Source organism: Lotus japonicus, chromosome 1, assembly GCF_012489685.1.
Source record: "Lotus japonicus ecotype B-129 chromosome 1, LjGifu_v1.2".
NCBI lineage: Eukaryota > Viridiplantae > Streptophyta > Magnoliopsida > Fabales > Fabaceae > Lotus > Lotus japonicus.
The window spans coordinates 124,593,978-124,618,903 of NC_080041.1; the positions used below are offsets into that span (position 1 = coordinate 124,593,978).

Sequence of the window (24,926 nt, forward strand, 5' to 3'; positions counted from 1 at the left end):
AACAAGAGAGCCACCACTTGCCCACTGATTACTGCACGAGGAAGAGATAAGAAAGCGACATTGTATTGAAATTAATGACACAATCAAAATGGATTGGATATGAAATGATTGTATTAATGTCCCATTACTTATGTTTAGGTGTCCATCTTGTCATTTCCTATTGAGGCAGAAAGTCCACCAAACTGATTTTGAAACCTGCAAGACACGAAAAATAACAATCTACGTTGGTGATGTTACCTACCTGCATCTTCTCCTCCTTAGGAATCTTGACAAGAATGAAGGGACAAGTCTCTTTGCGGATTTTACAGGTAACTAAGGAAATAGGTATAGTCATGAATTTTTTTGTTTGGATGTAAACGTGAAGGAAACTCGTTGTCAATACATGTTTTCTGTTTTTTTTTATCCAATTCATCCATTTATGCTTTGTTTGGTTGTAGAAGTCATAATGAGTAAAGAGAAAATATGTAGAATATGGATTCATGGATTATTTTCCCAACCCCAATTAAACTATAAAACTATTTTATAATGAAAGGATGAAATAGACAAGCAACCAGGAATTGATCTTCCACCCTTAATTAAACGTCTCATAGTATGTCAAACGGTGAATTGAGGTAGACTCATGCATCAATGCATCATCAGCCATATGATGGTTTACGTTTGACAGCACCAGTTTTCCCTATAAGCCTTCGGGCCTTGTACTTGGGCCTGAGAAATGAAAATTTATTGACAAAAATGAGTGACACGATGGCCCACTTACTATAAACTATAACATTTATCTCAAAGGTGCCTACAGTCCTACACAATTTAGAAATACAGGTTTAAGTACGTGAAAAAATTACTAGTATCAATGTGTCTGAATATCATACGATTCACAGCTTGTTGTGCATTCATGTAATATTTTGAATTTTTTTAATTAAACATAAAATATTTGAGATATTTTAAAATTAAGTTAGATGTTACATTTTAGTCAATACTATTATTATTTTTTTCTATAGTTTGATTTAATACAAATGTCATTTTCATTTGATTAGATTTAAAAAATGAAAAAGTATACTAAATATTAATGCTAAAGTGCCAACAATATTTTTGTGAATAGTAATAATTAATATTTTATTTGGTACGAAGATTTTTCCGGGCGAAGGCAACGAATCACTTTGATTGGTTCGCAATATTCTCATTTTGAAGCGAGTAGTGCTGGATAGTACGAATGAATTGCGGCAAGAAATGCAAAAACTTTTAGTTGAACAAATTAAAATTGGTACTGAGCGAGATACACAAAGAAATGCCTCGAAATGAGGATATTGTGAACCAATCAAAGTGATTCGTTGCCTTCATCTAGGAAAAGCTTCGTACTAACAAGCATTGTTGTTTTTAGGCATTCCTCCGTTTTTCTCTCGCCCAACACTAATTTTAATTGGTTCAACTTAAGAGTCCTTGTATTGCTCGCACTTCATGCTATCTAGCACCACTCAATTATTTCATGATGCATTCACCAATGTAACACTTTTTTTTAAAAAAATGATATCTATATTTTTCTTGGCTAATTGCATATTTTTAAGCATGCTGGGGTCGATCAATAGCTATAATTATTTCTTACTATTATGGGAGACTTTCTCGAATAGAAACTATGTAAAGATGGCATGATGATGACATTTTTAATTTCTAAGATCTATCATTGATTTAAAGATAAAATTTGTTCTTAAAGCTTTTTTTTTATCATCATATACCAATAGATTTTGAATTATGTAGCTTTGCCTTAATAATAATTGCTGCAGTATAAGCATTATGGGAGTACCTGTTTTTTATGATCATACTTTACAACAATACAAACATATTCTTGAGTGCATACAGTTATTTATATGATCAAACATATGATGAATCATCATCATCACCATATATCTAAATTCAATCTTGAGCAATTATTCCGCCAACTTTCCAGCACCAAAGATGGAATATTGGAGGCAGACAAAAGGGATTCCTCATTCCTTCCCAGCCACTCCGGAAGAGGAGGAAAAATAAAACAAAGAAAATAATAATACAAAAGAAAAATAAATAAGCTAAATGATGATTAGCTTGCTAAAGTGTGAAACCACATTTACATGCGTTTACAGGTGGCTGAAGATTCTCACAATGGCCTCTTTGTTACCACTACACATTTTGTTTAGGCATTAGGTGAGAATTAAGATAAGAAAACGTGCATAAAGAAAACTAGATTAGTTAATCAATCAAGTTTAATTTTTCTTCTAGTATTAATTAATTATGCATGCTTCGTGGATGGATTATTACTACTACAACTACAGTTTGGTTGTGTCAGACATATGGAAGTGAGTGTGAATTGATTATTAAAATAAGTACAGGTCATAGCTAGAAAGAAAATAGATTTGCACAACAGTGATACAGAGCAGACAGAGGATTAACTAGAAATCTGTAATTTTATATTTTTACTTGGTTTTATGAACTTCTTCTGTCTTATCAGTGAATTTGGAGCTATAAGGGAAGAATGGGCGTGCATGAGATTTGTTATTTCTTGGTTAATCTATGCTTTTGTATCTTCTGCTGTAACCTACTCCTTTACAACATGTATTCAAAGTTAACCTAAATAGTGTAATTAGGTACATGTTCGTGTTTATGTTATATATGTTAAAAAGTTGCACAAATTAAAAAAATATTTTATATGTACAGTGTTAAGACTATTAAACATGCATCTCATCCTATTAATTTTACCTTTTTATTTTAATTTTTTAAATTTAAATTTAATTATTTAGTAAATGAAACATTGAGAAGGACCAACCTTAGGGTAAAATTTTGAATTAAACATTATAACTTTTTCCATGTGTAATATAATTTTGCATGTGCATTTCTCACATGTGTGTTTTTTATGTGAAATATGCAGACACCAATACATTATATATATATATATATATATATATATATATATATATATATATATATCATGCAAAATGCTAATAAAGACACTAGCTAATTAAGGTATCCAAGATAGGAAGTTCTTTTTAAATTTTTTTGTTGTCTAGTATCCAATATGAAGTTCCTATTTAACAGTATAGTTTGATTTTGGCCCCAATGAAAATTAATGAGTGTATGGTTCAATTGATTCCTAAAAGTGTTAGACGTTGACAAGTTTAAATTATAGAAAAAGAAAATGTCTTCAATTCCTAATTGTGTAAATGTATCTTGTGTAAAATGATAGTTATATCAATTAACTTGACTGATGTTTGTTTAATCATATGGATTGATTTAACCGACATTTTACATAATAATCCAGAAAGGATGGAGTATCCAACACATTTAGAAACTGATTTCACCATTCATTCAGACAAAAATTAATCCAAACATTTGTATATTTGTTTGGAATTTGGATCATATAGTTGAAGCGTGCGGTGAGACTAAGCTCGTTTGTCAAAATCAAACAAACATGTCCTATATAGCTAAGTGAGCATACTTCAAAAACTGGAGCTTGAAAGTTGGAACCCAAAAACTTTTACAGGAAAAGTGAGAAAAGCCATAAAATGAAGTGGGTCACTCTCACTCACGCGTCGCTTCTCCCTAGGAGAGACAAATCCCTGTGTGTTTTAACAGTGCAGTGACATAGATATGGAAGTGCAGTACACTTGACAATTCTCAAAGTCTGGAGAAATTGCCAATACTTTCGTGTATAAAGAAAGAAACCACCAAGTCCATGTAGTAGTTTTTGAAATTTCAAATTAAAGGTGGAAGGAATGAACTAAGTGGAAATCGAAAAGGACCGCACAGCCTAGCTCCATTGCAAAAAGATTAACAGTACATGCATGATCCAAGTACACTCGATCTCAAAAGTTCACTATTTATAATGAATTACATTCACTCTTATTTATTGGAATTCATGTATGTCACCCTAATTCTAGGTGATATTTATATTTTTAATTGATGTCACATGAATTTCAACTAATAAATAAGAGTGTTGAAAAGAATGTCTTAAACGAGTGTTGATATATTATCAATTCTCATATCTAGGTCAAGTCATCGTTTATGCTATGTTTGGTTTAGAAGATATATAGAGATGATAGAAGGTGAATATAGAAAAATATTGTAAAATTTGAGATTGTTTTGTATAATAGAAATAAAAGAGTGAAAAAAGGAGATAAAAATTATTTTTTTTCACTTATTTTTTTTCAACTTTACATCAAAAAATTAAATAGTGGGGGTCAAAATAGACTCTTACCATAAAAAATGCACAAAAAAAAAATTGAAAAGCTTCACCTCACCTATTTCTCCTTAATTTTGGGGAGACCCTAAAAGATGGTAGAGTTTACCCTTCTCTCCCCTACCAAACAAGGATGACCTAATTCTCACTTCTTTTAACTTTCTTTTCACAAAATTACATTTAACAAGCATAATGTTAAGGAATAAACTAAAGAAAAGATTGTGGCTTTTAGCATTCATGGGAACCTATTATTTTTTAAATTAGGCAAAGAGATAATTGTTGCGGTTGACCCAAAAGACTACTAAATCCCGAGGCAGCATTAAGGCTTCAGAATTACGTGGGCATCGAGTTGGTCAATTGAAACGACTAAAAGTGAGTTTCATTTCTTCAAAAGTTAATAGAGTGGAAGTAAGCCAACACTTATAAGATAATTGTGAAGTTGTTTACATTCATCCATCGTCTTGGAAGTCATACATAAAGACTTCACCAAGACTTAGCACCTTGAGTAAGACCCTCACCAAGCCTATACATACATGTTTAGTAATTCATTTATAAAATATTGCTCATTTTGCTAATTTATTGTTCTCCTGTGACATTAAAATATTCTCTCTATGCTCTCATACTAATTTGAGCATTCGTCTTTACATGCATCTCCCATTGTTGTCTCATTTCTACATCAATGTGTCGTTTATGGGCTTCCACAATCAAATAAGGCTATGTTTGTGTATGCTTGGGTTATAGATTTCTAATTTACATAGACGTTAGAATGCACTCCAAGATAAAATAAAAATTGAATGTAACTCTTTCACAAAAGTCTATTCATATTTGCTTTTAACAATATCTGAACACCCACTAAGTGTGTATTTCGACCAATATTTTTAGAATTTTCTTTATCAACCAAAGAACACTAAAAATAGTACAATGGATACCTCATCCTCTATACATGAAAATAACATTACATATTTCTCTTTTTTATTCGCTTCATTCATTCATATTTCTTTTGATATTAAATTTAATAATGCACAAAATATATTCAATTTCTCACATTTTTTATTTCTATTGATCTTCCCTCATCCCTCCCATTTTTTCTTTCTCTTCACCTAAACAATGTGTAAGAGTCTCACAATCCAAGCTCCTCATGAAACACTCTCATTCTTGTTATGATTCATTTAAATTCTCAGCCCATTTACCCTTTCATTTTCTATCTATTTATTTTCTCGTTCAATCATAACACATATCTCTTCTCTTTTCTACGCTACATTATCACTCCCATTCTTTTTGAAATGAGTGTTATGATTCATTTGGACTCGCATTTCATTTTGTATCTATGTATTTTCTCACTCAACCATAACGCATATGCTTATGTATTATCTGCGCTAAATTTTCACTATCCTAAGCTTTGAATGAAACTTTATTCTATTGGAATGAAAATTTTGTTGCACTGCAATAAATTGATACCCAATGACAGAGAAAGCGTTCTCCGTCAGACATGGGGAAACGACAGAAAGCCTCTTCCTCCTAGACTAGTTCTCTATTCTAATGTGAAACTCTTTGACTAGGACACAACACCCCTACAATTTGCACTCAACTTTTCAATTTTATTCTGTCTCTCACCATTATTTTATACTACTTCTTTCGTGACCATAACAAGACCACCTTCACTCTCTTCCCTCAATATTTTAAGTAACCCTTCTAGATTTGAATCCACATAGACAAAGTCTCCTCATTCGTCAATCCATTTCCACTCTCAATCTTCCACAGTGTATGGCAACAAAACATAGCATTGACACTCACTTGAGTTGAACAGAGAGAGTTGAAACCTCTTCAACCTCTGTTTTACTCTGTTTTGCTCTGTTTTCCCCTGTTTCCTCTGTTCTTCCTTCACTGTGATGATGGCTCAAAAGCAGCACTTCTTACACGAGCTTCTGAAGGAGGATCAAGAACCGTTCCTCCTCAACAATTACATCTCTGATAGGTGCAGCCAGATGAAAAGGCCTTCACCCAAGACAAGTTTACAAGCCAAGAAACGCAAACCAATCTTCAATCAAAGCTCAAACTTCCCTGTAAATCTCTGCAGAAAAACTTGCCTGTTCTCCTTCACAGAAACCGCCACAACCCCTGACCTCCTCAGAAAATCTCCACTCTTCGAACCTAGAAGCCCCTGCAAGTCTCCCAACGCCATTTTCCTCCACATCCCTTCTCGAACTTCAGCTCTGCTTCTTGAAGCTGCTCTCAGGATCCAGAAACAGTCCTCATCTACTTCCAAATCCAAAACCAGAGGCTTCGGGCTTTTCGGGTCTTTATTCAAGAGACTAACACAGCGAAACAACAACTACAGTACTTCCAAATCCTCTGTGAAATGGGGTTCGCGTAGAAAACTCTGTAATGGAACAGAGGAGAAGATGGAGGAGTCTCAGAAGGAAAGCAACAATGCTTCTGAGGTGGGGTTTCTCTGTTCTTACAATGGCAGGACTAGTAGTGCTGTTTGGTCTGAGAGCAACGAAGATAAATCACCTTCAAGCAGTGGCCACTCTGATGATGATGACTCTGAAGTGATTCACTTTGTGACTGATAATCAGCAAACATGTGATTTTTGCAGCCACCACAGTGCTTTCTGTGAAAGTCCTTTCCGTTTTGCTCTTCAAACGAGTTCTTCTCCTTCCTCCGGCCACCACACGCCGGAGCTACTGTCTCCAAGTCGCCACATAATAGAGGTTTGTCATGTTCATCAATAGTTAATTTTTCATTGTAATTTTGATTATTTTCAGCTGTTAATTAATTATGTTTTCTATTTTGAGTATTTTCAACTCACTACACTGTCACTGAGTTTATAGAAATAGAAAAAACTCAGTTTCAGATGATAATGCACTGGATATCACTGAGTTGACTACAATACATAACTCATGAGTTAACCAGTTTTTTTGTGGTCTTTTGTCTTCTAGTTATTTTGTTGCTAATAGGATCTGGGTTTTGCAAATCAGGGTTACTTGTGTAAATTTCATGGTTTTTGTTCACCTGATTTTTTCATTATTGTACTTTTCGATCATGTTTCTGCCATGCAAATCTTTTTTCTTTTCTTACTTCTAGTGGATTGTTGTGGTAAATTACTTTTCTTAAAAGATGACAAATTATGTTTTTGTTTGTTCTTCTGTTTGCTGCAATAGATCCCCACGTTTGATTTGATTTTATTAGAAAATAAGTTTCTCATTTGTATTTTTCCTTGGATCACTGTAGCAAATTTAGGAATGAAAATTGAAAAGGAATCAACAATAATCCAAATATGAAACAATTAATAAGTCTAAGTTCATTGACATCTCTAATGAATGGTTTTTGTGGATTGTAATAGGACAAAGAAAGTAAAGGAGGTGAGACCCTCAATGAAATGAAGTCAGGGGAAGAGGTTGAAGAAGAAGATAAGGAACAATGTAGTCCAGTGTCTGTTTTAGACCCTCCCTTCGAGGATGATGATGATGAAGGGCATGGAAACAACAATGAGAATGATGATGATGATGATGATGATGGTGATTTTGATCTGGAGAGCAGCTATGCAATTGTTCAGAGTATGTCATGGTTAATTTATTTTTGTACCATTCCTTGTTTGTTGAGTGGTCGTTTTCCATTAACACACTCATCGTACACGCTTCTTCAAAGTTGTTTGTCTCTTAGAAAATGCAATTAAGTGTGGCTAATTGTTGATGTGATGATTGTGCTGATATTCAATCGTGCTATCTGTGTGGGTTCCATCCAAAGATTACAGTTGCTCAACATACAGATAGCATTTCCCATTGATTGTGGAATTGGCCTCCTCTGTCCATGTTTGGATACACTAAACCATGATAAAACTAAAATCATGTTGGATTGCTTCTGTCCATCGTGATTTTGGCTTTACCGTTATCCAAATTCAATGACTTGTTTTTTAGTGCCAAAATTGATTTTGCAGAAGGAGAAATTGATCCAAACTTGCTATTGAATTAGTTTCTCTTTTCACACAATCAAACACAATTAATTCTAACACTTGGAAACTCAGAGAAGCTTCTTCCCGAAATTGATTTTGACTTCAAAATATCAAAATCAATTGTAGACACATTTTCAAACATGCACTTAGTTTCCAGCTAGACATGAATTGATCATGACCTGCAATTCTTTTCATGTTAGGAGAACTGTCTCAATTGGGATCCTAACATTCAATGTGTTAAATAATATATATTTATGGTACTTTTTGGTAGTTGAAAAAGCTTTGTTACCAATAATGCTAAATATATCCTATAATGGGAACAGTTTGAAAATGAGATTACAGTTGGGTCTTACTTGTTATCCACATACTTATACTTTGATTCTACCACAATGCCAATTAGTGATATATAAGAGGACAGAGTATTGGATTGTAGCAAGTACTTAACATGTCCCACTAACAGCATCTTAGCTTTCATTCATTTTGTACTTATAGTATGTTTTGATTATCTTCTATTTTCTGAAAATCAATTATGACACCTAAAAGTTATTAACAGAAACTTCTTCTTGTAGTTGATTTAGATTTTAGAATCAGTTGAAGAAGTATTTTCAAACATGCACTTAATGTCTTTTAAAATGCTGTGAAGTTTACAGTGCCTGGATGGCAATTATTAAATTAATCAAAATAATATATTTTTAATTGACATTTTTCTCTGTTTTAATTTTACAGGAGCTAAACAGCAACTGTTGTACAAGCTTTGCAGATTTGAGAAACTAGCAGGGTTAGATCCTGTAGAACTTGAGAAAAGGATGCTGGAGCAAGAAGAGGACGAGGACGAGACTTTGATGGAAGAGGGTGATCATGAAGATGAGGATAGAGAAGCATCTTATAAAGAGAATGACTTAAGAGTTATAGTTTTACAAGCTGTGTACCAGTCAAGGGTTAATGACAGACAGCAAATCCCACAAGAGTTTAGGAAACTAGTTTTTGATCTCATTGTGGAAGAAGAGAGAGGACTTAATTCCCTAGAAGATAAGGAAGTGGTGGCAAGAAAGATATGCAAGAGGCTTGAGTTGTGGAAAGAAGTGGAGTCTAACACAATTGACATGATGATAGAAGAGGATTTCAACAGAGAGGATTGTGTGTGGAAGAAAAATGGTGAGCAGATAAAGATGATGGCAGGGGAGGTTGAGCTTGCTATCTTTGGCTTTCTGGTGGAGGAATTTTCAGAGGAATTAGTATGTTAATGTAAGCAAATTTTGAAACAGCTGCGGAATAGAAAATGTTTTAACATTTTTGGATCAACTTCTCTTTCATTATAATTAATTTTGCAACCTATAAGCTATTCATAGAAATTTCCTACCAAAATTGATTATGCCTTTATAATCAATTACAAAGTTATTTTCAAACATGCACTTTATCCTTTTTCTCCATAGAGTACAGTGTTCACTCGCAATGGTTGGGGGTAGGCTAGTTAGAAAATAACCACACAAAAAAAGTAACCTTATCTGGGTATATGTACATGTCTTGTGTTTGTAAACTTTGTAGTTTGGCTTTGAGGATGCTGCTATGAATAGCCCTTCCTGATGAAATGCTATATATTCTACAGTTCTTCATCCTATTGTAACAATGGCATCTTTTCATTTTTTTGGTTTTGCTCTAAGGGATGGAGGAGGGAAGAAAATGTTAATTCAATGCATCTAATTTTAATGTCTCATCCAAGGTTGAATTCAGAAGCATGTGTGTTTGTTATACTCTTCGTGTGTGTTTGTTTTGGGGTTAACGTCAACGCAAATGTGATTTCACATATTTCATGACACCAACGAAGAAGTTAGAATTTGAAATGTTGAGTTTAACGTGGATCGAAGAAATACGATTTTGACACATTAATTTCAAGGTAGATCGGTATTAAACTCAACGGAAATTCTAACATGCCATTGCATCTCTTTTGTGTTTAATTCGGCTTTTCAAAAGCATGAGAGTTGGGTTCAGCCGGTGTGGTACAAGGAATTGCAGTTTGTCCTCAAAGGATTGTATAATTTGAGGAGCTACTCTAGGAAGGAGCAATGTGACAATGACTAATCAGCCTAATCTAGCTCATAGTTCTTTTTCTTTTCCAAGGCCCTTTAATGGATAAAAAGGCTTGTCAAATATGCATCTTGGTTTCTGGGTTTTCCTTTTCTCTTTTCCAAGTTGTTGTAATCACTCTGGGTAGCTTATGCTTTTAGGCAATCAGGGATCAATCACTATCATATGCAACCCTTGAATTTGTCCTCCTTGACCTAATTTTCATGTAGGGAACGTTAGTCGTAGACTTGGGGCATTATTAAGCTATAAGCCTATAACCATGATGGCTTAATTATAGGTTGGTTTGCGTATCTTCATAGTTCCTAATCTTCAGGAATATGACTTGTATTAGATGTTGGTTTAGAGCCGCAAACTATTGTTCCAAGAAATTTCACAAAATGATTCCCAAGACTAGTACTCACTATTTTCTTTTGTATTCTCTTTTATTCTAGGAATATCACAAGGAAAGACTAATCTTTTTTACGTTACATAATTGATTGCCCGGCCATAGTGCCAAAGAAAATTGAAATTTCAAATCAAGAACTTGAAGAATGCCTCAAGTTCAATTGTGCTCTTAGAACACCAACAATGTGTTAATGCAGTAGTAGAACATAAGTTTGATAAGGTCATCAATTGTTGGGAGAGACAGTCGCATTTTCTCGAACAAGTTTTGTGATCATAGAATTACAAGGTAGCCAAGACTATTCTCTAGCTTCTTACTCTGTGTGATTGTGAAGTCCTTGCTAAGAATTTCTCACTATATTTCTCGCATTATTTTGAGAAGTCATTAGTTGTGAGAGTCTGTCACAATTTCACGAACGAGTCTTATGATTTGGGAATTAAAGGTAACCAAGACTATTATTATCTGCCTAAGAGCTTCTTACTCTGTGTGATTGTGCAATTCCCGCTAAGAATTTCACACTATATTTCTCACATTAACTTTGCACTTGATGACCTAATTATTAGCCTATAATGAATCAATTTATGTTCTTTTCCTTTAGCCATATCATTTATGGTCTGTTCCTCTCTTCATGAGGCGCCAACAACATATAAGAATAACAATTTTGATTTGCAAAACAGTACATACGTGCCATTGTTCTCTGTATTTCTCTCTTCCAATGACATCATATTGGTATATCACATTTATCACTTATCTTCCATCATCAAAATTGGATTACAGAATCTGAACTTATCATTATACAAACACCTTAATCTTGATGCAAAACTATTTTGACACATAGAGACACTCTCAGATCAAGAATTTGAGCCATCAAAGTAGTCATAAGCAGCAAAGTAGGTCTGACCAATAGTAAGAATCAGCAACACTAACGCTGCCAGAGCTGAAATAAATGACCATGGAGTATCAAAATACGTGTACTTAAAACTCGCCCACTGCACATGCCAACTATTCCGATAGTACTCATGAACCTCATTGAACAACCGTGACAAGTAACACAAATCCAAATCAACCGCCACATCTTTCCCTGCATTGTTGATAAAACTCGCAACTTCACCCTCTGTCCCAAAATGGTTCTCAATGATGTTCCTGTCACACAAATACTCAACGTCCCTATAAGTGTTTATGAGACAATCCAAGAGGGTCACGTAGGTTGTGAACTGCTTAGTGAAACAGCCACTGTAGCATTGCTCAAACGCCACGCAGTTTAGCAAGAAAGAGGTCATGAAATCGTCCATGGTGATCATCGGCATCTCGATCACGCCATGCCGGAACGTCACGTGCAGGAAGCTCTCGTTGAGCTTCCCCGGAATGAGCTTAATCCCCGCGCGGCGAAGCTTCGAGACGCAGTGGATCACGTGCGTTGGTGTGGTGATTCTGTTTTTCTCTGTTTCTTCTACCACTACAAAGCTCGACCGAACCAAATCGAGCAAGTGGTTTGCGGTGCAGAGGCTGGATGAAGTAGTGTTAATCACTTCGTCCGGTCTCTGCAGCGAGTAATTGAAGAACTCCATTGCGAGAAATGATAGCGTTGGCGTTGTCAACGCTGTCGTTTCTCCTGGGAGTTGTGAAATTTCGAAAAGGCGTTGGAGGATGAAGAGAGGGATCTGGTTTTCAAGCTTGAGAAAGTCTCTGTAAAAGAAGGGCAATATCCACGCCATGGTAATGAGCGGGTCACCGTGTTCGAAAGGGACTAATTTGCCAACTTTACGGAACAATTCAATGATGAAGCACCCGTCTAGGACCATCATTTCAATGAATTCGTGAGAGTCAAGTTGGATTGTTTCAGAGTAGCATTCTCTAGCTTCATTTTCTAAAGGAGCAATGGCTTCTAACAGCTTCTCCAAGGTTAGGCCTTTGGTTTGTGTTCTTGAGAGAAGAGAACCCAGGTAGCGCCATTTGTGCTCTTCAATCATGTTCAGACGAGGTTGGCCACGGTGGTAAGGTCCTATGGAGACGATGCGGGGTTGGTAGGCTTTGCCGTTTGCTTCAATGAGGCCCTGAGGAACCCTGAAGATGCAGCATGATCTTCTCCCTGCAGCTTTGCTTAGCAATTTTGGATTCTCTGAAATCTTGAGCTGCATGGAAGCTAATCTATCTGGGTCTACTTTCCACATATCTATCACATGATGATTGGATTCTCCCTCTCCAAAATTGCTTTCCATCTTAAAATTTCTCTATTTCTTGACTTCTTGAAAATCAAGTTGAATTTCAGTAGATCGTGGCAGCAACATTAATTTGCCTGCTACTCTCACAACAAAGAGCAGTTATTTATATATACAAACATGATAACACCAGTACACAAATTGTTATCCTCAAGGTACACCATACACCTGGCGAAATCAGGCCCCTGTTAGGCCTAAAATTTAATGTTCATTGACAAATTCAGCTGCAAATTAAATTATTTCTTGATCAGTAAGCCAAAGGAAAAAGCTTGAATTGGCTGCTGATAGGTGTTTGAGTCGTGTCAAATTCTCCTTCCCAGGTGTATAATTGTTCTTTCTTGCAAGATTTTAGAATCTACCTGGTAAGTTACCTTGTCATCAGTATCTATCATATTGGCCCAGATGCTACTACGGAATCAAATTGACTCACTCTGCAAGACATGGTCCAACTTTGACCACAAACTTTGACATTTGAATTGTAAACTCATTGGCTTGATGTTCCATATGAATGAACAAGTCCTAGAAATCCAAGATTTTCTTATATATATTGGAAGGCCTATGCATATGCACTAGCAATTAACCTCCAAGTGATAATCAATATCAAAGTTCATCTTCTGTCTCTCAAACCAAAACAAGCCAAAGTATAACAGGTTTCCCTACTTTGATCTTTTCAGAAACCTCTCTATTTCTTTCTTATAAGGCATGCAAGGTTCCCTAATTTCCATGACTGCTGCAAGTGCAAATCAATTTCCTCAACCAACAAGACCCCTGAACAGTTATGAGATGAGCTATGAAGTACCCTCCACAGCTTATCCTCAAATTCTTGAGAATATTGAGGGACATCCACAGCAATCAATATATCATCACAGTGACATCTATGGGGCTGTGCCACCAACAGTGATAAGAGAAAATGAAAGAGAAAAGAAAATTCACCTTGTGGAGAAGATTGTTGATAAAGTGTTAGACAAGATTGTTGATAAATATCCACAAAGCACCACTTCACGTGGTCTTGAGCAGCCTGTGGAAGCAGGGGAGAAGGAGAAGCTTGAGCGCTTCAAGATTCGAACTGTTGTTGCGGAAGAGGTTGTTGTTGAAGAGGACAACAAGAAATGAATGAGACTCAATGTATTTCACTCTGTTGGACACATTCTTGACATGTATATTTCCCCCATTATTTTTACCATGTAAAAAAACAAACAATTCTTTAATTCAGTTCACAGTGATTGACAATTTAACATTGTGGGTGTTATGCAATGGTTTAGCTGACTCAAAGCCGATACTACAAATTTCGCACAGTGTGGTCGACACAACCGTAATGTTGTTAGTTGATCGTATAGATGGACTCTAAACTTTACCATGTGATTGTCAAGATTTGTGTTCCCTACAAACGTATCTAAGGTCCTTTTGAGAACATTTCCAGTTCCATACTTATAAACCATTTCGTTAATTTTTTTAATTCATCAATACATTGTATTGTACATTTTTTTTTCATTTTTTTTTATCAAATTACTTCATTCACATACTTACTGATCGGGGAAAAACCGACCAAGACTACCTGGAGGGGGTAGGGAGAGAGGGGAACAGTGAAACTCTGGTGAGGAAGGGTGGCGGGATGATGGTCTTGACGGAGCTCCATTACTGGTCGTGCCCGGGAGGGGTCCCTGCGATGACACTCCGACGCTCAAGTTAAAAAGTGGGTTTAAGAGGTTGAGAAATGGGGATAGAATCATGTGTACCTTAAGTTCTCCATGCCTTGGCTTTTATAGAGGGTAGGATTGCGTGGTTCGAGGCAGTCATGAGTGCCTAGTACAACCTCGAGCTCCGTGCCTTTGCCTCGGTCACTGGTCCGTAATTACTTAGTTGGCCGGTCGGGGTTGATCGTCCCTAGTCTTGGCCGGTTGAGGAGACAGTGAGATTGACCCGGGGGTGATCGGTTGGAGCGTCTCCCATAACACTTACAATAGGTGTTCAACATCAAAACATATCCTAGACATGTTTTCCACTATACAATACATCAAAACATAAGACTATTCTTATAATTTCTACATAGTGCTTCTCACTTTTGCATACAATCCCAGGCTAAAAAAACAGTAAATGAGCAACACATCGCTAACCGGTTTTATTCTTTACAAGCTATGAGACTGTCTCTTACCATATATTGTGTGTCCCTTTCTGTATAGTGCAAATACAAGTCATATAGAACACTACATAAATAAGACTGATGAGGTGTTTAATGTTGACGTAGAGCTTCGTTAGCCACGTCACCCTTTTTGCAACGGAACTCTCAACGTCAGCATAGACTAAAAGTAACAACCGACAAAAATAAAATGAAGGACTAAAACCAAATAATATTTTTTAATAAAATACAAAAACAATCACAGATACTAAAAGTATACAACAAAATTCTTATCGACCGGAACCAAAAAGATTTTAAGACCTGAAAAAAAAAAGCATGTTTGAAGTTAATTTCAACCATTGTTTGGTTATCAAACGCATTCTTAAGATTGTATATATGTAGGATTTGCTAAAAGTATACAAGAGACCCAAAAGACTGCAGTTTCTTATCATATTTCTTGATTGCCTTGCTTTCTTTGTATACTTGTGAGTTGTGATTAAATGAATTTAGTGATAAAGAAGGGATAACAAATAAAAGAATTATGCTAAAAATATACAACAACGTCCAAAAATAAATAAATAAAACCAGACCCAAAAGTAAATGTCCTTCCATGAACAGAAATTTCACAAAAGAAAGCTAAACTGGGGCAAAACAAAAGCTAAGTAATAGAAACAAGGACAATGGAGCAAATAACAATCTACAACCTGCCCAAATTGGAGGAAAAACAGAAAATAACAGAAGCACTGCTCGAATTGTGCAGAACAGAGAAGTATTGTACTCGTAAAAGCACAGGATGGATAGAAAAAACCGGAATAACATAAAAGAAAGAGTGAAAAACAAACAGAACAAAAGCACAAGGAGAAATCACAGAAAAAGAGAGCAAAAAAGCAAATCACTAGGCTGCTTCTTGGGTTTGTTAATCCCCACTAGATCAGCTTCCTCTCGCACAAGGGTTTCACCCTGGGCCTGGTCCATTTTGGTTCATCAATAGCATGTTCCATGTCATGAGCAACATCGCTTAATAGGAATGAATATTAGAAAAATAATATAATCACAGTTGGGGACTTGAAAAACAAGCCTATAATGAAATACAATGACTAATAAAAGACTCTAGTATAACAATAGGTAATCATAGCATCTTGCATGTAAATTGTGCCCGGGTCCACAAATTACACACAAGAATCTATAATTACTCGAGTAATGCAGTCATAGAAACTATTAACCAAAACAATTACCCTTGTCTTCATTTAGAGCATATCGAGCAAGTAGGCACTTCAAGGAACTTCAAGAATTCGACCACGTGCGCCTGAAAATTAGGCAACACGATAAAAAATCTCTGGCCCCTTGTCAATCTAGTGCTCAAAAAAATACAAATTATGATATCCATGCATTTGTACAAGAAGCAAGGCCACAACTGAAAAGACAATGAAATAACACAAACCAGGTAAAGAGTTCTTCCTACTGCTCTTGTGATAATGGATGAAGGAATATAATAGCAACTCTACAGCAAAAAAAGATTTAAAATTAAGTTACATATAGAAAAGGACAACAGAGGTTCATGAAGAAAAAGTAGACAAAAGAACACGAACTAGTTTAAAGACTACCCCACTTACAATTAAGGATGTTGAAGGGCCTCTGAAGCTCTTGGCCTCTCACAAAGATCCTAGGAGCAAAGTGACTCACAAAGCTCTTGCTCCAATTAATCAATCACGTGTGCCTCCAAATTTGTTAAAACATCAAAATTCTCTTATGTTGGCAACCTGAGGGAAAAGAACTTCAAGAATCAAAAACAGAGAGAAAGAGAGAGGCGGGGGGATACAATGAAATAGATAACTAACACATGAAAGAACAGAAGAGAATGTTGAGGTACACCTTTGTCGCCTTCTTGAATTGGTGAAATACTTCAAGAAGTCGATCACATGTGCCTCAAATACCTACATTACAGTGGACCCGACTAAAAATAGAAGAAATCTTCCATTAGGGCATCTCAACTTATGATCAGAATGAGTATAAGATAAATAAATAATTATAGACGGAGACAAAAAAAAAAAAGCCTAGAATTGAATACAATAACTAGAATAGACTCTAAAATCCAAACTAACAGCAGGTAATTATGCATCTTGCATGTATTTTGTGCCCAGGTCCACAAGATACATACAAGATTCCATAATTACTAGAATAATGCAACCTGGGACCAATTAACCAACGCATTTTAGCAAAACCGTGATCCTGATATGGCTGATTGCACCATCACTTGCAAATGGGATTAATTGTGGAAAGAAGCACTCCAAAAAGCTGTAGAAAATAAACAGGTGTTTAGTTCTAAGTACAATGTAAATATAGACTCACTAGGCCATACTAAGCATATAGGGAACTCACTTCTCTGTTCTTTTCTTTTATTCAAGGTAGAGATAGAAGCACCGTGCAAATGGGACCAATACAGGCAGATTATACCAGCAAGAAAGCTGTAAAAAGTAGAGGCACAGTGTCAAATGCTAAGTTGAACATATATATTGGCTCACTTGAACATAAATACAACCGGTCAAAAGCTCATACTAACATGTATGCTATCACTAAATAGATCTTCATCAAACATATACTCTTCAATAAGGGATTGAACAATTATATGTGCATGTCTCTCTTCCACCCTCACAAGACTAATCAGGTTATTTTAGTCTTTCTTGGGCTCCCTTTTCTTTGTCGGGACAGGAGGAAATGTGAGCCTACATTTTAAAATGCACCAGATAAATTATTCACATTAGAAGGAAAACTATCCTAATGAGCAATTCACGAACAGCAACTCACTTCAAGATTCCCCTTCAATAATTTGGCAAAAGTCAATAATTTGGGAGCTTGAAATCCTCTGGCAGGGAACTCGTGATGTTTTTATTGCAACTAACAAACCACACATTTCAAGGGCAGCTTAGATCACTGTGTAAATGTTAAACACAAGGGAAAAAATAGCAGTGTCTATATACCTCATTTTTAAGATCTATGGGAAGACGGGTTGCCAGAACTTTGCAAAGACGGGTTGCTAGAACTGCAAATCACTCTTACCATTGAAGGAAAGGAAATTCAGGACTGTAGACAATTGATTAAACTTTGCAGAACCTGAGACAGATGTCTAGCTTTTAATAAGATAAGCAGGTGCAAGTCTCTGAATAATAATAATTAATAACATCCAGAAACCTCCTATCTATGATGGCTGAACCATAACCACCTAAAAATACTCTCAAATTGCATTGTTATTGAATCGGGTAAAGAATTTACTTACCTCATCATATTTGTGCTCATAGCCAGCAAGAATCATCTGTGCAGCATTTAAGCTTGTGGCACATTTCTGTTGAACTTCACTAGAAATTGCAGTAGGAGAGCCCAAGATTAGAAGGGTTCTGCCTTCCTTACAGCTGAAGGGTCATCTAGGTCAAGCCTGGCTATAAGTTCCAAGCCTGCAAAAGACAATGCTTTCGTATTCACATATAATATAAAATCATTCATGTATCATAACCCAATAGCCTAAACTTTTGGGATAGATTGTTCGTGACAAGCACTTATACTCCCTACATAGAACACTATATACCTGCATTTCTTGACCTTCAGAGATTATGAACTGAATAATCTCAGAAGCAGGTGAAAGAAGAGGCATGCACATCTTGATGACCTCAACTTCAGCATATGGTCATGATCATTCTGCAAATGAAACTACTAGTTAAGAACTCAAGAATCAGGAATAGAAGAAGGGGCAGATGGAGATAGAAAGATAAATAGGACTAATACTTAAAATAAGAGAAGATAGTCGTAAGGTTAACCTTTGTCGTCTGTCTTCCCGAACTGGTCAAAGAACATCAAGAATTCGATCATGTGCGCCTCAAAATTAGGCAAAATGCCAGAAAATCTCCTAGAAACTTGTCGATCCAGTGCCCCTCGAGATCCAGCTAAAAAATGACTAGTGAAAGGAGTGCCTCATTGGGGCACGCCCTTCATCCCTCTGTATGATACCGGTAATTACTCCAACACCTGTTGAACATATTGCAGAGCCTACTTCCTGATCTTTGAGTAATTTGGCTAACTTATTGATTCTTTCTTGAGCCCGATCCTGATCATCAAACCAATAAGATCTCAGATGTATTCCAAAAGATTAGAACAAGTCAAAAAAACTAAAACTATAACCTACACTCTATAAACATAGTTAATGGAGTAAAAAAAAACTACTTGTGAGCTCTTTGGGAAGGTTACCGGTTGCTTCCCTTAATGCAGCACTGATCATTGCAGGCAGATATTGTAGAAATTTAATTATAACCATCACTCCCCATCTCTTCTCACTATGTCTCTCCACCAGTGTTTTATCCGTCTCGTCTTCAATCCCATTCTTCTGTTAAATATACTTTTCAAAGAACTTCAGTGTAGCAATACGAGTATAAGACCAGATATGTGCCACTGCATCCTGATGCTCCCTTTGGCAAAATATGGCTATAGCAAATACTAGAAGTTAGAAACGCATACAATAATCCCTTTCCCGCAAGAAAAGCAAGAAGAATGAAAAATTTATCCAATGATAGTAGCAAAGTGATGTACCGGCTAGAGCCTTCTTATATAAGTTTGTCAGCATCAATATGACTTTAACCCACAACCAAATATCTCTGAAGCTTGAATGGTGTCTCCGCAATTAACTTTTACGGATCATGATCATTCTGCAAATGAAAGGGGTTCAGAAACTAACCACAGCACAGCCATAGTAAAAATAGAGTACTTTTAAGGTAAAGATAAAATCATTTCACTTGAAGCAAGAAAGCCCTTCCATCTATTAGCAGGCAAGTTCCAGCTGCTTCTTCCTCCAGATATATTACATGATTGTTTCCATCCAACTGTAACAAGTGGAAACTACTAGTTAAGAACTCAAGAATCAGGAATAGAACAAGGGGCAGAGGGAGATAGAATGATAAATATGACTGGTACTTAAAATAAGAGAAGATAGTTGTGAGGTTAACCTTCATCGTCTTCTCGAACTGTTCAAAGACAACCACACCTTAAAGAAAGGATGTTGAACAGCTTCTGAAGCTCTAGGCCTCCCGCATGGATCCTAGGAGCAAAGTGACTGCATGCAAAAATAGCTAAAAAGAGAACAAGAAAATACATTATACATTATTAGTCGATAAGTGGTAAAGGGCTACGCAATATAGCGAAAAAACTTACTATTAACAGGCTAATTGCATCGTCACTAGCAAATAGGATCAATGCACGAAGATGTACACCAGCAAGCCAAGTATAGGAGTCCTTGCTGCTGCTTTGGTGCGAAGGAATAGAGGAATGTAAAAGCAGCTCTACAACAAATAAGAAAGATTCTAAATATAATTGCCAAAGAAATAAAAACATGATCTAGATTCTTGATAAAAAAGTAGACAAAAAACACGAATGAGATAAGACACCAATACACCTAGAAGAAAGGAAGCTTGAAGAGCTTCTGAGGTTGTTGGCCTCTGGCAAGGATTCCATGAGCAAAATGACTGCACTGATAGCAAACAATAGAACGAGAAAATGTATTAAACATTATTAGTTGATATAAGATACAGGGATAAGAACATACCAATAACACATGCCATGATAGCACCGATTGCTTTATCTCTTGTAAATGGGATCAAATCAGACCGCTGTACACCAGCAACCTGTAGAAAGTAAAGGGTAAGTATTGTAAGTGCAAAGTATTATGTCAATATTGCCTCACATGTTCATAACAAGCATATAGGGTTCTCACTTTTCTTTTCTTTTCTTTTGTTCAAGTTAGATATAAATCAAAAGTCGTCAGAAGACAATATGGTATTTCATTTTATCATTACAGAATCCAAAGAGGAGAAATCAATTAAAATAACATGTCTATGAATTGTTATTTTTTCTGTTTAAATGGATCAAGTCCTGAGTTAACTATGTACCTCAAAGTTGATACACTTTATTGCCTTTCAAATGAACTAGAAAATAGAAATTAGTAGAAGAAAACAAATATAGAGACCTAGGCCAGGATCTACCATCAATATTAATTTAATCAAAACATATACATGAGAAGTGCTACCAACGTACTATATACTTACTAGGATTGATCTATTTTAAAAATAGATTTGACACACTTTCAATGATTGGTCTGTTTTAATAATAGAAGGTGTCATAAATGCTTAAAATATGTTGAAAAGATGACTAATGCTTAAAATAAGAGAAGAGAGTGGTGATGTGCACCTTCGTCAACTTAGGACAGAAATGAATATCAGACTAATAATATAATTGCAGAAGGAGAACTGAAGGACAAGCATAGAGTTGAATACAATTACTAGAATAGACTATAGTGCAACAATAGGTAATTATAGCCATCATGTTGACAACATAGCGGATGGATCAGTTGAGCAAAAATAGTGCAGCACTAGACAAAATAACTCTTTTGCATTGCTTGAATTGTTCTAAACACCAGTCCATATTATCCCCCTTATTTCAGAGCTTGAATAATGAGGCAAACATCACCTCTGTACACAACCTATTCATTATACAGTTACCAACACCAAAAGGCACGCAGTAGAAAAAATAATTCAAGAAACAGAAGGTCCACAATATAAGCAGCTAGTCCATCAGTCTATTTCCCCTCATGATCCAAAATTTCCAGAATCAATATCACCCACAACATCGTGATCACCACTGTAATGCACGAATGGATAAGTACCATTGATTATCAAGATTTAAAAACCGTCTCGTTTTAGAGACTTGCATCAATTATTTCCGTCAAATGTTAGTTTGGATCCCTCAAATTACTCGTTTGTCAAAAAGGGGAAGCCTTTATGCACCTGAAGAAGGCTCATCCCTCAAATTATCATCAACCGAAAAGAAGAAAGCAGGGTCAAGGAGAAAGGCAACAAGGGTCCATAATCGGAATGCATTTTTGTGACTTTAGAGTCATTGTTCACATGATTAACCATTTTAGGGACTCACATTGATGATTTTCGTCAAATGTTAAATGTCATTCATTATTCGTTTGGATCCCTCATGAAGGGGCAGCCCTCAAATTATCATCATCCCAAAAGATAAAGGCAACAAGAGTCCACTATTTTAACCAACAGGATTAATCATCTCATTTTAGGGACTTGCAAACTCAGAAAGGGGAAGCCTTTTAAGCACCCTAATAAGGCTTAGCCCTCAAATTACCATCATCCAAAAAGGGACAGTGACAAAAGCAACAAGGGTTCATAATCGAAATTAGCATTCTCGGGACTTTAGGGTCATCGTTATTAACCATCTCATTTTAGGGACTTGCAAACTCATAAAGGGGAAGCCTTTTAAGCGCCCTAATAAGGCTTAGCCCTCAAATTACCATCATCCGAAAAAGGGACAGTGACAAAAGCAACAAGGGTCCACAATCGAAATTAGCATTCTCGGGACTTTAGGGTCAACTTTATTAACCATCTCATTTTAGTTAGGGACTTGGAAACTCAGAAAGGGGAAGCCTTTTAGGCACCCCAAGAAGACTTAGCCCTCAAATTACCATCATCCAAAAAGGGACAGTGACAAAAGCAACAAGGGTCCACAATTGAAATAAGCATTCTCGGGACTTTAGGGTCATCGTTATTAACCAATAACCATCTCATTTTAGGATCAATCCTTGTACAGAAAAATGAACAAAATTCCATACAACCAACAAATGTCAGTCAAAGTACTCCCTACCATCTTTGTTTCAATTTATGATCGAATACAAGTAGTTGCAATACACTGCTTCAACTCTTACAATGGTTAAATTTTTAAAATACGTTATTGAGGAATTTTGTCTTATTTTGGATCATCTAAGTCAAATTAAAAATAGGGTTATCATATAACGATGTTTAATAAACCAAGTAAATGGTAATCAACATAGAGAGAAGCTTCCGAACAGAACAGATACAAAGCAATTCACCAGAGAATGTAGTTTGTAACATGCTAACCCGTCCAGAAAGAATTTGCAATCTAAATAGTATTTGGCTGCTGATAAACTCACCAAATGCTTAGCAGAGAGAACCTTCTGCAAAGGTTGAAAACCAGATGAAGCCATCACGCTTTTCTCAGCTCTGTCATGAAACAAAACACAAAACGAATTCTGAATTCTTGAAACAAAACATATTTCAGAACTGAAAACCCAAGAACCGTGGTAAATTCTTGAAACCCCAAGAAAATGTGCATTATGATTAAAGAATGTGTGATTTTTTTCTGATAACAAGACATGATGATGGGAAAACGTAAAGAATTAGAAAGACATGAAACCCCAGGCCCAGCAGCAGTTGAAGAGAGAAAGAATGTAGCGATTTGAAGTAACAATGCAAGCAACAGATGAAGAGAACATGCATGATATGATCGAGCACAGTGGGAGTGAAGAGTGAAGAGTGAAGACAAGAGCGTGAAGAGTAGTGTTTGGTTGCTTCAAATGATTTTATGTTTGGATTATATAGGAATTCAATAGCGTAAATAGTACGCGACTTCAAGGCTAAAATGGTAAACGCGTAAAACCCTTAGCGTCAAAATTACGAATTCACCCAAATCCGCGTATCTCTGTCTATTCTATTCGCGTAAATATTACGCGATTTCAAGGATAAAATACTAAAAGTGGAAAACCCTGAGCGTCAAAATTACGAATTAACCCAAAAGTAAAATCATGCGTTCTGTAATTTTATTATCCTTTCAGATGTAAGAAAGAAATGTTTTTTTGTTGCAAAAAATATTTATAAGACACTATTTTAACATATTATAATATTTAAATTATTTTGCATCAAAAACATTTATTTAAACAATTATTTAAGAACTATTAAAATATTTTTTAGTCTAATATATATCAACAAACAAAAAATATCAAAGTAATTTTTTCTACTAATTAAAATCTTTACTACCCGTGCAATGCACGGGTGACTTTTATTATATAATATCAAAAATTTGTGTAATATTATATTTTGTAACATTTTATAATTTTTAATTGCATAAATATATAAAATTTTGTTAGATTTTTTTGTTGTTAAATTACTTTCGCAATTTCGACCCGAGTGTGGTGAGTGTTAACGTGCGGCTCTTAGAAATCGAACGCTCGACGTAGAAATTCAAACAACCACTTGTTAGAAATATATATATTTAAATTTGATTTTTTATGGATTTTATATATTAGTATTTCAAGAAAAATGTTAATGTTAATTGAGAAAAAAAATTGGATGATTATTTAACATAAGATATTTACATTTAAAATCATGATAATAAGAGTTCGTTTGGTACGTCGTATTAGACATTGTAGTATAAGCTTATACAATACATTATGAGCTTATCTATTATTTGGTGCTTATATTATATTGTATAGACTAATTCATCGATCTACTATTATACATTAAAATACATTAAAATATTTTATTATTCAATTCACCATATAAATGATGATAAGACCTGATAATATTTTGACATATAACCTACTTACCACAATTACAGCCACCACCACTCTTCACCATTGCCACAACAACCGATGCCGCCATTGTTGTTTTTGTAATCGCCACCACCACATCAACCACCACTCATTGTCACCACCATCTTTCACTACCGCCACTGCCGCACTACAACGCTGCCGCCACCACAGCCACTACCACTACCGCCACCACCGTCACAACCACCACAACGAACTACACAACCATCTCACCACCTCCTCGATTACCCTTTAAAAACTGTAATTAATTAATTAGATTATTATTTGCTGTCTGATTTAATTATTTTTAAGAATTATGTTTTATATATATATATGTGTGTGTGTTTTTTATTTTTGTTTTGGAGGGAATTTGGATGATATGGGGTGTCATGTGGTAGAACATTCTAGAAAAAAACTTTCTTTTAGTATATTGTATAGATATAGATATAAATATGAGCGAAATCACATGTTGTATGAGCATAATAAGCAAAATAAATATTTACATGTAATTTGACTCTCTAGCAGACATAAA

The 24,926-nt window shown here is 35.6% G+C and overlaps 3 protein-coding genes across 6 annotated transcripts; 1 reads left to right on the top strand and 2 right to left on the bottom strand.

The window, feature by feature from the left end:
* The first annotated feature begins 5,678 nt into the window (after nt 1-5,678).
* On the top strand, nt 5,679-9,498 carry LOC130730230 (uncharacterized). The gene is made up of 3 exons (XM_057582178.1): nt 5,679-6,915; nt 7,548-7,761; nt 8,883-9,498. Exons 1-3 carry the CDS (start codon nt 6,091-6,093, stop codon nt 9,398-9,400), a joined length of 1,557 nt encoding a protein of 518 aa, XP_057438161.1. The 5' UTR covers nt 5,679-6,090; the 3' UTR covers nt 9,401-9,498.
* A 1,770-nt stretch (nt 9,499-11,268) lies between these two features.
* LOC130730231 (UPF0481 protein At3g47200) lies at nt 11,269-13,419 on the bottom strand. Its single transcript, XM_057582180.1, has one exon. The coding sequence runs from the start codon at nt 12,840-12,842 to the stop codon at nt 11,475-11,477; it is 1,368 nt and encodes a 455-aa protein (XP_057438163.1). The 5' UTR covers nt 12,843-13,419; the 3' UTR covers nt 11,269-11,474.
* A 664-nt stretch (nt 13,420-14,083) lies between these two features.
* Nucleotides 14,084-23,361, bottom strand: LOC130730232 (uncharacterized). Of its 4 annotated transcripts, none has more exons than XR_009016267.1 (19): nt 22,961-23,361; nt 20,543-20,621; nt 20,152-20,467; nt 19,947-20,069; nt 19,737-19,823; nt 19,534-19,649; nt 19,195-19,428; nt 18,768-19,054; nt 18,539-18,648; nt 18,233-18,407; nt 17,937-18,069; nt 17,764-17,853; nt 17,519-17,681; nt 17,338-17,423; nt 16,831-17,253; nt 16,572-16,718; nt 16,400-16,459; nt 14,579-16,264; nt 14,084-14,503 (listed from the first exon to the last, which is right to left on the bottom strand). XR_009016267.1 is itself a non-coding variant. In XM_057582181.1 (6 exons), exons 1-5 carry the CDS (start codon nt 23,012-23,014, stop codon nt 20,019-20,021), a joined length of 387 nt encoding a protein of 128 aa, XP_057438164.1. In that variant the 5' UTR covers nt 23,015-23,361; the 3' UTR covers nt 19,656-19,823; nt 19,947-20,018. The 4 variants fall into 4 exon arrangements, 1 of the variants encoding a protein (XP_057438164.1); XR_009016269.1 differs by lacking the exon at nt 14,084-14,503 and having other exon boundaries at nt 15,640-16,264; nt 20,152-20,279; nt 20,393-20,462; XR_009016268.1 differs by lacking the exon at nt 14,084-14,503 and having other exon boundaries at nt 15,640-16,264; nt 20,152-20,462.
* Nucleotides 23,362-24,926: the final 1,565 nt, after the last annotated feature.

What these genes read in the sequence shown, in the direction of transcription:
- LOC130730230 (XM_057582178.1), top strand. Translation starts at nt 6,091, where the DNA reads ATGATGGCTCAAAAGCAGCACTTCTTACACGAGCTTCTGAAGGAGGAT. An exon ending in CAAGTCGCCACATAATAGAG is followed by an intron (nt 6,916 to 7,547) that starts GTTTGTCATGTT and finishes GGATTGTAATAG; the next exon opens with GACAAAGAAAGTAAAGGAGG. An exon ending in CAGCTATGCAATTGTTCAGA is followed by an intron (nt 7,762 to 8,882) that starts GTATGTCATGGT and finishes TTAATTTTACAG; the next exon opens with GAGCTAAACAGCAACTGTTG.
- LOC130730231 (XM_057582180.1), bottom strand. Translation starts at nt 12,842, where the DNA reads ATGGAAAGCAATTTTGGAGAGGGAGAATCCAATCATCATGTGATAGAT.
- LOC130730232 (XM_057582181.1), bottom strand. Translation starts at nt 23,014, where the DNA reads ATGGCTTCATCTGGTTTTCAACCTTTGCAGAAGGTTCTCTCTGCTAAG. An exon ending in TTCTCTCTGCTAAGCATTTG is followed by an intron (nt 20,622 to 22,960) that starts GTGAGTTTATCA and finishes TACTTTCTACAG; the next exon opens with GTTGCTGGTGTACAGCGGTC. An exon ending in TATCATGGCATGTGTTATTG is followed by an intron (nt 20,468 to 20,542) that starts GTATGTTCTTAT and finishes GTTTGCTATCAG; the next exon opens with TGCAGTCATTTTGCTCATGG.